Here is a 12982-nt window from a genome sequence, read left to right on the forward strand (position 1 = left end):
CCAGTCACTCCGTCCGTACCTCTAGTCTTCAGCCCTGTGGACCCTGGACTAATGGGCACTCTTCATTTCATATGCTGTGTGAAGACCTCTTTCATCCCCCTCTTTTTGAATGAAGAGGTAGAGTCCGGGTCGTTAAATGAGAAGGGATGGAGGGAATATCCAGACTACAATGCCCAGTTAACCATCTGTCTTTCACCTGCGTTGGCATGGCTACTAAATCTAGAATTTACAGAAAGTGAATGCACAGGGTGGCCATAGATATTTGAAGCATGTTCTCCATGGTCATTAAATTGTTCAGTCCAGTGCTCTTTGTTGTTGCTAGACTGTATGTTGTTATGTCTGCTGTATAAGCCTACCGCCTGAAGTCTAGCCAGATGTGGAGGAGTGGTGCATCCCGGCCCCTGGGTTTGACAGTTCTGCTGTGACACAGTAAATGGGATACATAGAGTTAGGACTGGACCGGAGCACCCAAATTACACAGCATCTGTTTCACCAGCAGAACAGAACGCATAATGATCATCGGCCAGTATTGAATCATGTTTGGCAGGGTAGCCTAGTGGTTAGTGCGTTGGCCTAGTAATTGGAAGGTTGCTAGTTCAAACCCCTGAGCTGACAAGGTACAAATTTGTCGTTCTGTCCCTGAACAGGCAGTTAACCCACTGTCCAATTTGTAAGTTGCTCTGGATAAGAGCGTCTGCTAAATGACTTAAATGTAATGTAATGTTCCTAGGCTGTCATTGAAAATAAGAATTTGTTCTTAACTGACTTGCCTGGTTAAATAAAAATAAAATAAATAAAATGTTCATGCCATGCACAGTTGTAGTAAATCAACACAGGAAATGCAGGCAAGACTACCAGGTTGTGTATAGATATGTCACCTCCATTGTACATCCACAAAGGACTTTTCTGTTATTGCTTTGTGACCTCATTGATCCCAGTATTATACCACTACCACAGAGAATTGTTCTCTACTCACGTTGCAATAAATGTATAAGGTGAATCGATGCACAGGGTAAAATGTACCCTCCTACTATTTAGGTATTACGATATAGTAAAGGAGATGGATTCATGTCGATGAATACAGGTAAAAGACTGAATTTGTGCAAAGAAGTATTTGGCAGTCCTGTGAACAGATCAGTAAAGGAATAATAATCTATAAATACATCAGAGAACAATGGTGTTTATTATCCCACTTGATGTTCCAGGGTATGTAGAACTGGGGGATTTCCTGGTTTAGACTTTAGGATGTATAGTCCCTAGCACCACAGGATATTAAGCCTGACAGTAAGGCCAAAGACTTTATTCAGGATCAATATGGGATCTGCTCTTGTACAGTAGTAGCTTCACTTAAATGCTGTTTTAGATGCAGGAGAGCTGAGCAGTCATGCAAATGTAAGCCCTTAGGAATGCTTTCATGAACTGCCCAGGCCGTGGGGAGAGCAATACTGCAAGGTTAGCTGGAACGAGTAGCATAATTCTGGTGGAAGGACACTCACTGACTGATGGAGTATAGGAGGGACAATGGATCGGGTAGATTACATGGTCTAGGTGAGACTGAGACAAAGAGGAATAATAGACCTTTTGAGGAAGTGAGAGTCGAGCACTAATGAAGATACAATAAAAAGTAGAACTAGTGTGAAGGATCAGCGAAAAATCTGATATGAGAGGAGATTGAGAGAGGAAGAAGGAGAGCAGAGAGGGAGGGGTGGAGAGAGGGATGGAGGCAGGGGGAAGAGGATGGACTAGCTGGATGAGAGTGAGCTGTAATAACTTGCCTGTGGCGAAACACATCTCTGGCGGATGCTGCTGGAATGGAGATGAGACCCAGGGCCAGACTGGCTGACTGAATAGGATTGTATCACTCACATAGACACACACACATTGTCTACGTACACACAGCGGTAGCTGCCTGAACCACTGCATATGAAAGACTTCGATTTAAGTCAAATTGTTCTCACACTCCCCCTGTCGGGGTCATGATACCCACTGAACTCTGCCTCAACCCTGTTACGACCACACTATCTCTGGGACATACTGCCTATTATGATCAGCTTCATATTAAGTTGTAGGTTGAGTTCAGATCTAACTACCGGTATCTGCAATAGAAATTCATATGAATGTAAATGATACTCCAACCACACAGGTAGTAATATCTCTCTACGCAGATTCACGACCAATCAGCCATGAAAAATCAACATGTCACCTTCCCTGACTCAATAACCTTTATTTGTCTTGCTAGGAGTCCGTGTCTGATTGGATAGACTCTGTGAGGAGAAGGGGTGGAGATAGTGATGAGGCAGGCAGGCAGGCAATAGATTCTTTATCACCTGAACAGCAGTACAAGGCAGCCCAGGCAGGCGGCACCGTGGCAGATAACCCAAAGACAGATGATTGCTGTTCCCGTGTGCTTATTAACACCTTCAGTGGGAGGTGTGCCCTGGCCCTCTGGCCTTATGAAGTGTGCCTGTCACTGCAACATCCCAATCTCAAATGGCTTTTAACCGCTTAGGTGGTGGCTAGACACAAGCATTTAGTGAGCGTGACAGAAGCTAGTTACCCTCTATTGAGCTCCAGGTGAATGACGAGCCATCCACACTAGAGCCTCTGAGGACATCAGATGGACATCAGTTCTACCGAGCCCTGGAGACCAACCAGAAGGCTTAGTGACGGAGGAGTGGTATCTTATATGCTAATTTCTATAGCGTTTTGATTTCACATCTATTTGGAATTGTTTCTTGATGCAGTAGTTTGATGTTGTGAAGATGCTCCAGTTTTCCTTCATGTTTGTGGATTGATGTGTTGTTAACTATATTAGACGGCCTTGAATTAGTATTTGCGTAAGTCTTCCATTTACAATTTTTTTTAACACAGGTTTGTTCTACAAACCTCACTGAGTTTGTCATTTATTTGTTTTCAATCCCAATTGCCGACTGTGTGAGTTTGTCAGAGGTACGTTTTGAAAGGGGTGTCGTGGACATTCTTAAACAGGGACACTCGAAGTCAATCTCAATATGAATCATTGTTTATTGTCAGCTCGCTGGAGAGGTTCCAACCAACTCAATGCACCATAGTACACATGTCAATCAGGAGCTCTGCTTGGGCAGTCCCAGCAGTTGTCGTATACACAGACAAGTTATATTTACATGATTTAACATCATTAATGAATCATTACTGTTGTGTTTCATTCATGTGCCCGACCAATACTGCCTCATAACATGTGACAGACCAACACCTCGCGAGGATTCTTCTCTCTAAGCTGAGACCTTGAAACTGAGATATCTTTAGTTTGTTCTCAAAACAAGGTCTGGGCGTACTGCCAAATTGCAGCTACTGAGAGTGAGGATTTGTTCAGTCAGCCACTTGCATGAACACAGAAAGTTTTTTTTTGAACCGCACATAAATAGAACACAGAAATTAGTTATAAGAAAAGCACAAACATTACAATTCCATTACGGGGAGGGGGCACACGACATGGACGTTTTTAAGATGAATCTCAGCAGGGAATGTTGGGGTAATGTGGGGACACGCTACTGGATGAGGTAGTCTGATTCAGAGTCCACTGTCTGGGTGAGAGCAGGGCTGGAGGGACCAGTGTAAATCTCTGTGAAAAATGTCCCCTGTTCATTTCCTGGCGCCCTGGTGGCAGTAAGTGGGAGGCATTGACCATGACGGATGTCACTGTCCCTGTCTGTGTGGTCAGGTCAGACTGTGAATCTAACCCGTTTGTCAGTGAGCACATACAGACCCACACACACTGTCACTTTATGACCAAGGTCCAAAGTCTCTGCTCTTGTGAATCTTGATTACTTGTCACATTCCTTAGTTAATGGGAACAGTAACCTACACCAGCCTATTCGAAGATGCACAGTAGACTTACCCAGTGGATTTACCACAGCCATTTCCAGTTCAGTCGGTCACAAATCTACACCTGGGTATAGCTGGCTGTTGTGAATAGTTGTGATAAGAGTGGTTACGTATCATTGCGTGATGTGTCTCCCCAGGCCTAGGTGTCCCGTTGCTAGTGTCGGTGTGTGAGTCTGTCACACAGTGTTAGGCCATACTCTCGTTTATGTCACAGCGGGAGAGAGCTCTCTGTGAACGCTGGGTTCAGCCCAGAGCCCGGGCAGACCAGACTAGAATAGCTCAGTCATCAATAATCCCCCAGGCATTTCAGGCTGTCGTTGGAGCAGCATGGGAGTGTGGCCTAGTCAAAACACACAGCTATGACACAGGGAAATCAACATGACACTGCAGCACAGCTGGTTGCCGTTACCTTTGTAACTGGCATGAGGTCAATGTTCAAAAAGAAATTAGAACATAATAAATCATTAAATAAATATAAATGCAGTTGTATACTGAATAAGCATTTAATGTATATATATATATATATCTTTTTTGCAAAGATTTTTATTTGTAGTGAATTGCCAGACTGAAGGACACAACAACATGTAGTTTCAAGAGCCTCTGAATAGTTTCCCAAGGATTCGCATGTTATTTTCCATCCATGGTAACCTGTCTCAGGAAATGTACTATTTATGGTACAAGTTCTCCCTCTAGTGGGGATAATGAAGACCGGAGACACATTTATGAACAAGCTGCTGTCCAAGTCTGCAGTTCCAAGCCGACAACTTAGCTATGTTTTCTTCTTAATTATCAAGTTATATACTGAGTGTACAAAACATTAGGAACACCTTCCTAATATTGAGTTGCACCCATTTGCCCTCAAAACAGCGTCAATTTGTCGGGGCATGGACTCTACAAGGTGTCAAGTGTTTCACAGGGATGCTGGACCATGTTGACTACAATGCTTCCCACAGTGGTGTCAAGTTGGCTGGATGTCCTTTGGGTGGTGGACCATTCTTGATCCACACGGGAAACTGTTGCGTGTGAAAAACACAGCCGCGTTGCAGTTCTTGACACCCTCAAACCAGTGTGCCTGGCACCTTCTACCATACCCTGTTCACAGGAACTTGCCCATTCTCCCTCAGATTGCCATCCACATCGATTGAAGTGGATTTAACAAGTGATATCAATAAGGGATCATAGTTTTCACCTCGTCAGTCTGTGTCATGGAAAGATCTGGTGTTCCTAATGTTTTTTACACTGTGTATGCAGAGCCATTGTTCAAAATACTACCGTTATACAGACTAATGATGGACAAATGTCTTGTTTGTGCTTCACAGAACAAAAGCATTCCGATGCAGACATGTTCTTCTACCTGCTGATGGTGTTCTCAGCCGTCAGCTCCCTGTACACACTGATCTGGGACCTGAAGATGGACTGGGGCCTGTTCGACCGTGGAGCAGGAGAGAACACCTTCCTCAGGGAGGAGATTGTCTACCCACAGAAAGTGAGTATTACATGCATATATATATATGTATATATGACACACACACACACACACAGTCTTCCTCTGACCTGATGACTGTTCTATTTTCCAGGCATACTACTACTGTGCCATCATAGAGGACGTGATCCTGCGTTTCGCCTGGACCATCCAGATCTCCCTCACCACCATGACCAACATCCCCTCTGTGGGAGACATTGTGGGCACAGTGCTGGCGCCTCTAGAGGTGTTCAGGTGGGTTGGAGCATCACAGTCTCTCTCTCGTGCCCTCTTTCTCTCTCTCTCTTATATACCTCACTCTGAATCCACACACAGGCGTTTTGTCTGGAACTTCTTCCGTCTGGAGAACGAGCACCTGAATAACTGTGGTGAGTTCCGTGCCGTGAGGGACATCTCAGTGGCTCCGCTGAATGCTGACGACCAGACACTGCTGGAGCAGATGATGGACCAGGAGGACGGAGTCAGGAACCGCCAGGGCAAGAAGAGCTGGAAGCGCAGCTACAGCCTGTCTCTACGACGCCCTCTGATGTCCTCTCAGTACGAACCTTCTCTCTCTCTCTCTCTCTCTCACACACACGGCTAAGGCTAGGAGATTTTCCTGAAAACTTGACCTGAGTTTTTCCCGCTCAGGTCAATTGGTCAGGAAACCCTCAGGGTCCTCCGGGTTATGGCCATTGCCAGGAGTCTGTATATGGTGGCCTTGTGTTTGTCTGACAGTATCCATGTGTGTTCCTTCTCGCGTCCAGATCATCCAAGAAGGACACCAAGGTGTTGATAGAGGATACGGATGATGAGGCCTTCAGCTGAGCCCAGGGCACCAGCTCTACACCCCCAGTGATCTTATCACTCCATCACAGAGCTGCCTCACCACACACACACACACATACACACACATCGGCAGACATAGGCAGACAGACAGACACAAACTAATACATACATGCAGTGACACACAAAAACAATTAACTTACTCAAGCACAATCTCAGTATATGATATTGGTATAGATGAGGTGGAATTACACACACAGTTCTGTTGTTCAGACCAAGAGGGATACACACAGGAACATATTGGAGAAAAAACACCCAGACCTGGGATTTTCCAATGAGTACTTTTATTTTTTTTAACAGACTCCTTTAGTTTCTTTATGTTAATACTTTTTAGTTTGTATATTTGTTTTTGTAGTTCTTTGCCATTTTTAAAGATGTAATAATAGAGAATAAACAACTGTTTACATGCATTTAGTATATCAGGATCAACAGGGAGAAGACATATTAATCCAAAAGACTAATAATAATAACCAACCCGAGCATGGACTCTGCAACATTAACCACAGCACATCAACCACATCAACTGGTTTCAACCTGTTGTTTCTTTTTCTACTCTGCGTTTTGGGTTGATTTTTTAAAATTGAGTTGTAATAATGAAGTCGGTGTAAAACCCTGGCGGCACTTGCAGGAAAAGTTCATTTCATACAAACAAACCAAAACAACTTGTACAAAAATATCATTTGAACATATGAGTCTGTTAAAGTTGCGTTGTATATTTGTTACCGTTATTTGGATGTCAGAACTGTTATGTACCCCATGTATTATTTAGAAGAATGACAACAGCTTGAGCATCTGTGCAATGATATTGATGTGTTTCTCAATGGTGGGAATGTTGTTCGACTTGTGCCATGCTTTCTAGAAGCCGTTGTTGTGCGAAGAGTACAAACTCTTCAGGTGGCTCATTCTCCCTCTCATACAAGCTTGGCCCACAGATCACTTAGTCAGCAACACGTTACAACATCAAAGTGATCTAATTAGCTCATGGCAAGTGCCCTACACGTGCAAAAGTGTCCTTTGCTTTTCTGCCAAACGTGTTATTTGAATGAATGTCGTTCGCTGGCGTATCATCAACCATCTAGCGAGCCTGAGAAGAAGGGTCTGTTCTGTGCGGCGGTGGAGTTGAGAAGACTGAGTGAGCGTTTTTTTCCATTTCTCTGCCCTTTAGGAAAACGATCCCATTCTCTTTTGATCAGTCAACGACTGAAACGGCACTGTTGACTGTTTTTCTATTGCAGTGTTTTCTACCGATGGTGTGGGGCACTTTGCGTCTGTTCTGTTGTTTTGCTCTCAGCCTTCTCAGAACAGTGGCGACAGAGATCAGCGGACAGGGACCAGCGTTTCCACTGGGGTTCCTCTGACCGCCCAAGTGGGTCATGTGGAATCTTCACAGGATACTGTTGACATCTGAAGAGGGCTTTTCCATGGGAGGAATTCCCTGGTTAAACATGAGATCATCATGTCTGCCAGCCCTCGCACTCTCCAAATAACAGTCCTCACCCTGATCACTGTCATCTCTCTGAAATATCTACCACTTTCACAACATAGCTGCTGCATCACCACTTTTGAATATAGAATGCATGCGTCATGTACAGTATCATAGGCCCTGGGACTCTGCATGTGTTGTTTTAATGGTGGTAGTGTTTGTCAGGCTTATTGACTAGAACAGGGACCAAGTGACCAAGTGTGTGAGTCGTGTCTCTGCTGTGTCAGGTGATCTCTAATCCTGGAAAGACCTTGCTGTGAAACAGTAGTTCTCAGATCAGATAGCCATGATTAAACGGGCCTGTCCTCCTTGGGTTGTAAAAGGCCTGCAGTATTTACTGGGTTTTAAGAGTCAGTTCATAGTTTCAAGTCTCAGTGGCCAAACATTCTGTTGAAGGTGAGGGTGATTTCTGTTACCAACTCATTCTACAGTACATGTCAGTTTCTCTTGCTTTTTTTGGCAATGCACTTATCAACAAAGCTCATGATTTTGCTGTAATGTTTTGCTTTAATGTACTTTTTATAACTTAGTGAATTTTGGTTTTGCCAAGAAAAATGACACCATGGAAATTGTACAACTGTTAGCTCTCTTTTTGTTTGTCTAGTTTGTCACATGCATGCTTTACTTGTAGACAAATATTATTTGCGAGCACAATCTTTATCGGCTGTAACTCTGAAAGTGGGTAAGCCCCTTTTTGTGGGCTTTCTGGCTTTTCTAAGGAAGGATAAGTGTCACTACCTGTTTCTCTCCCCTCCCAGTGTGTGAAATCCTGTCTCTCTCACTCTGTGGCGTAGCTGTTGACATGATGCAGTAGCCATATGAGTTGATCAGCATGAGCTCGTCTTTATTGTTTACACTATGGACGTGTCTAATGATAAATTACGGTTGGGGACCCAGCACAAAATCTGTGTAAATTGCAAAGTCCATAAGGCTACAAAATGTGTTGCAAATGCTTAAAAGTGCCATCAACAACCAGAATGACATACAATGGCTTGTGCCTTTGAGATATATTTCTTATTGTGGTGAGGATTGTAGTCAGAAAGACATATGGCACTTAGGGATGTGCCATGGCGTCTGGTACGTCATTAAAACCACTATCACAAAACACACAATTCAATTATCTAACTACGGAGTGCGTCCTCTTTGTTGGAAGTATAGTTGCTCCCACTTTCTTCTCTTCCCATACTCACGATAACTACTGAACAGGCCAGTCAACCAGTCTTTCCACTAAAAAACACTGCTGCGAGGATGCCTTTTACATTCCTTGTAGCTTTTGCATTTCAGGCCTTTTAAAGCAATGGAGAACTCTTCTACCCCCACAAAACACAAATACACACTGTTTAATCTCATCTAAACCTCCCTCCAACATTGTCCTCTTTTGTCAGAGAGCAAAAACTTCTTCCTCCAACTTCATGATTGCTTTAGTATCGCTCTACCGATTGTCTTGCCTGCATGCTGGTTTTTTGTTTTCCAATGTACATATCTTTATTTATTTTTCACTATATGAAGAACACTGATTATTCTAGCTGTTCTGATCATTCTTGATTACATACAGTGCATTCAGAAAGTATTCAAACCCCTTCCATTTGACACTTTGTTACGTTACAGCCTCATTCTAAAATAGTTATTTTTCCTCAACAAGCTACACACATTACCCCATAATGACAAAGCAAACAGGTTATAAATGTTTGAAAATGATTTTTAAAATTATACCTTAAATCACATTTACATAAAGTATTCAGACCTCTTTAATCAGTACTTTGTTGAAGCACCTTTGGCAGCGATTACAGCCTCGAGTCTTCTTGGATATGACGCTACAAGCTTGGCACACCTGCATTTGGGGAGTTTCTCCCATTCTTCTCTGCAGATCCATTCAAGCTCTGTCAGGTTGGATGGGGATCATCTCTGCACAGCTATTTTCAGGGTCTCCTCTCCAGAGAAGTTTGATCGGGTTCAAGTCCGGGCTCTGGCTGGGCCACAACAACATTGAGACTTGTCCCGAAGCCACTCCTGCATCATCTTGGCTTTATGCTTAGGGTCGTTGTCCTGTTGGAAGGTGAACCATTGCCCCAGTTTGAGGTCCTGAGCAGGCTTTCATCAAGGATCTCTCTGTACTTTGGTCCATTCATCTTTGCCTCGATCCTGACGAGTCTCCTGGTCCATGCCGCTAAAAAACAACCCCACACTGATGCTGCCTGCCACCACCATGCTTCACCGTAGGGATGGTGCCAGGTTTCCTCCAGATGTGACGCTTTCAGGGCAAAGAGTTCCATCTTGGTTTCGTCATACTAGAGAATATTGTTTCTCATGGTCAGAGTCTTTTGCCTTTTGTCTTTTACTGAGTGGCTTCCATCTGGTCACGCTACCATAAAGGTCTGATTGGTAGAGTGCTGCAGAGATGGCTGTCCTTCTGGAAGATTCTCCCATCTCTACAGAGGAACTCTGGAGCTCTGTCAGAGTGACCATCGGGTTCTTGGTCACCTCCCTGACCAAGGCCCTTTTAACCCGATTGCTCAGTTTAGCCGGGTGGCCAGCTCTAGGAAGAGTTGATGGTTCCAAACTTATCCATTTAAGAATGATGGAGGCCACTGTGTTTTTGGGGACCTTCAATGCTGCAGAAATGTTTTGGTAACCCTTCCCCAGATCTGTGCTGACAAGTGTGGGACCTTATATAGAAAGGTGTGCCATTCCATATCATGTCTAATCAATTGAATTTACCACAGGTGGTCTCCAATCAAGTTGTAGAAACATCAAGGATGATCAATGGAAACAGGATGCTGTATGTCATTATAGGGTGTTGCATGTAGATTGAGAAAACCATATAATCCATTTTAGAACAAATCAAATCAAATTTATTTATATCCATTTATCTCAAAGAACCCAAAAACCCCAAACAGCAAACAATGCAGGTGTAAAAGCACGGTGGCTAGGAAAAACTCCCTAGAAAGGCCAAAACCTAGGAAGAAACCTGGAAACCAGGCTATGTGGGGTGGCCAGTCCTCTTCTGGCTGTGCCGGGTAGAATTATAACAGAACATGACCAAGATGTTCAAATGTTCATAAATGACCAGCATGGTGTTAATAATAAGGCAGAACAGTTGAAACTGGAGCAGCAGCACAGTTGGACTGGGGACAGCAAGGAGTCATCATGTCAGGTAGTCCTGGGGCACGGTCCTAGGGCTCAGGTCCTCCGAGAGAGAGAGAAAGAAAGAGAGAATTAGAGAGAGCATATGTGGGGTGGCCAGTCCTCTTCTGGCTGTGCCGGTGGAATTATAACAGAACATGACCAAGATGTTCAAATGTTCATAAATGACCAGCATGGTTGAATAATAGTAAGGCAGAACAGTTGAAACTGGAGCAGCAGCATGGCCAGGTGGACTGGGGACAGCAAGGAGTCATCATGTCAGGTAGTCCTGGGACATGGTCCTAGGGCCCAGGCCAGTTGAAACTGGAGCAGCAGCATGGCCAGGTGGACTGGGGACAGCAAGGAATCATGTCAGGTAGTCCTGGGGCATGGTCCTTCATCCTCCGAGAGAGAGAAAAGAAAGAGAAGGAGAGAATTGTGATTCACACAGGACACCGAATAGGACAGGAGAAGTTGATATAACAAACTGACCCTAGCCCCCCGACACATAAACTAATGCAGCATAAATACTGGAGGCTGAGACAGGAGGGGTCAGGAGACACTGTGGCCTCATCCGAGGACAAGGCTGAAACGTAATAAAATGTGGAAAAGGTGGGTCCGAAAACTTTCCAAATGCACTGCATATTTTGTTTTCCATATAGCTTTAAAACAAGCAGTATTCTAGGTGCTGATTAGCATTTTGATTGTTCACAATCCTGCATTCAAATGTAAAAGCTGTTGAATTGTGTTTGTAAAAAAAGAAACAGTAGAAGTTCATCTGGATTGTGATTGGTCGTATTTTGTTGGTTTCAATACTTTTTCCTGGCTCCCTCATCCTCAGGGTTCATTGGCATCCAGGGCTACTGGAGGGAGGGGACTAGGGGTTGGCACAACCCTCACTCCAGTGTCGACACTAACAAGATACTAATGGAGGACATTATCTTAGTAGCATTCTAATGCATATACAGTGGCTTCGGAAAGTATTCAGACCCCTTGACTTTTTCCACATTGTGACATTACAGCCTTATTCCAAAACCTACACACAATACCTGACAAAGCGAAAACAGCTTTGTAGCCATTTTTGCAAATATATTACATCTAAAACTGTAATACCTTATTTATCCATTGATCATCCTTGATGTTTCTACAACTTGGAGTCCACCTGTGGTAAATTGATTGGACATGATTTGGAAAGACACACACAGCACATAAGGTCCCACAGTTGACAGTGCATGTCAGAGCAAAAACCAAGCCATGAGGTTGAATTAGAGCTCCGAGACAGGATTGTGTCGAAGGCACAGATCTGAGATCTGAGGAAGGGTCCAACATTTCTGCAGCATTGAAGGTCGTCCCCCAAGAACACTGGCCATCATTTTTAAATTGAAGAAGTTTGAACCCACCAAGTCTCTTTCTAGAGTTGCCTGGCCAAACTGAGCAATCGGGGGAGAAGGGCCTTGGTCAGGGTGGTGACCAAGAACCCGATGGTCACTCTGACAGAGCTCTAGAGGTCCTGTGTGGAGATGGGACAACCTTCAAGAAGGACAATCATTGCAGCACAAGCCCAATCAGGCCTTTATGGTAGTGCGGCTAGACTGAAGCCACTCCTCAGTAAAAGGTACAACAGCCCGCTTGGAGTTTGCCAAAAGGCACCTAAAGATTATCAGACCATGAGAAACACGATCCTCTGGTCTGATGAAATCAAGATTGAACATTTGGCGTGAATGCCAAGCGTCACCATCCCTACGTTGAAACATGGTCATGGCAGCATCATGCTGTGGGGTTGTTTTTCAGCAGCAGGTACTGGGAGTCTAGTCAGGATTGGGGGTAAGATGAACAGAGCACAGTAGAGAGATCCTTCATGAAAACCAGCTCCAGAGCTCTCAGGACCTCAAACTGGGGCGAAGGTTCACCTTCCAACAGGACAACGACCCAAGCATACAGCAGAGACAATGCAAGAGTGGCTTCAGGACAAGTCTCTTTATGTCCTTGAGTGGCCCAGCCTGAGCCCGGACTTGAACCCGATCGAACATCTCTGGAGACCTGAAAATAGCTGTGTAGCAAAGCTCTCCATTCAACCTGACATCGCTTGAGAAGATCTGCAAAGAAGAAATTCCCCAAATACAGGTATGCCAAGCTTGTAGCATATCTTACCCAAGAAGACTCAATGATTTAATCACTGCCAAAAGGTGCATCCAACAAAGTAC

General features: G+C 44.2%; 1 protein-coding gene across 1 annotated transcript in view; it reads left to right on the forward strand.

Annotated features, from left to right (window-relative positions):
• LOC115145024 (xenotropic and polytropic retrovirus receptor 1 homolog) overlaps positions 1 to 8780 on the forward strand; it is a 110574-nt gene extending 101794 nt beyond the window's left edge. Inside the window, exons 12-15 of the mRNA XM_029686232.2 lie at positions 5184 to 5350; positions 5442 to 5581; positions 5663 to 5884; positions 6094 to 8780. Of these exons, the coding sequence (XP_029542092.1) occupies positions 5184 to 5350; positions 5442 to 5581; positions 5663 to 5884; positions 6094 to 6154 (590 nt within the window). The 3' untranslated portion in view covers positions 6155 to 8780. The remainder of the gene's footprint in view (positions 1 to 5183; positions 5351 to 5441; positions 5582 to 5662; positions 5885 to 6093) is intronic.
• The last annotated feature ends 4202 nt before the right edge of the window (positions 8781 to 12982 follow it).

This window comes from Oncorhynchus nerka, linkage group LG17 (assembly GCF_034236695.1).
Source record: "Oncorhynchus nerka isolate Pitt River linkage group LG17, Oner_Uvic_2.0, whole genome shotgun sequence".
Lineage (NCBI taxonomy): Eukaryota > Metazoa > Chordata > Actinopteri > Salmoniformes > Salmonidae > Oncorhynchus > Oncorhynchus nerka.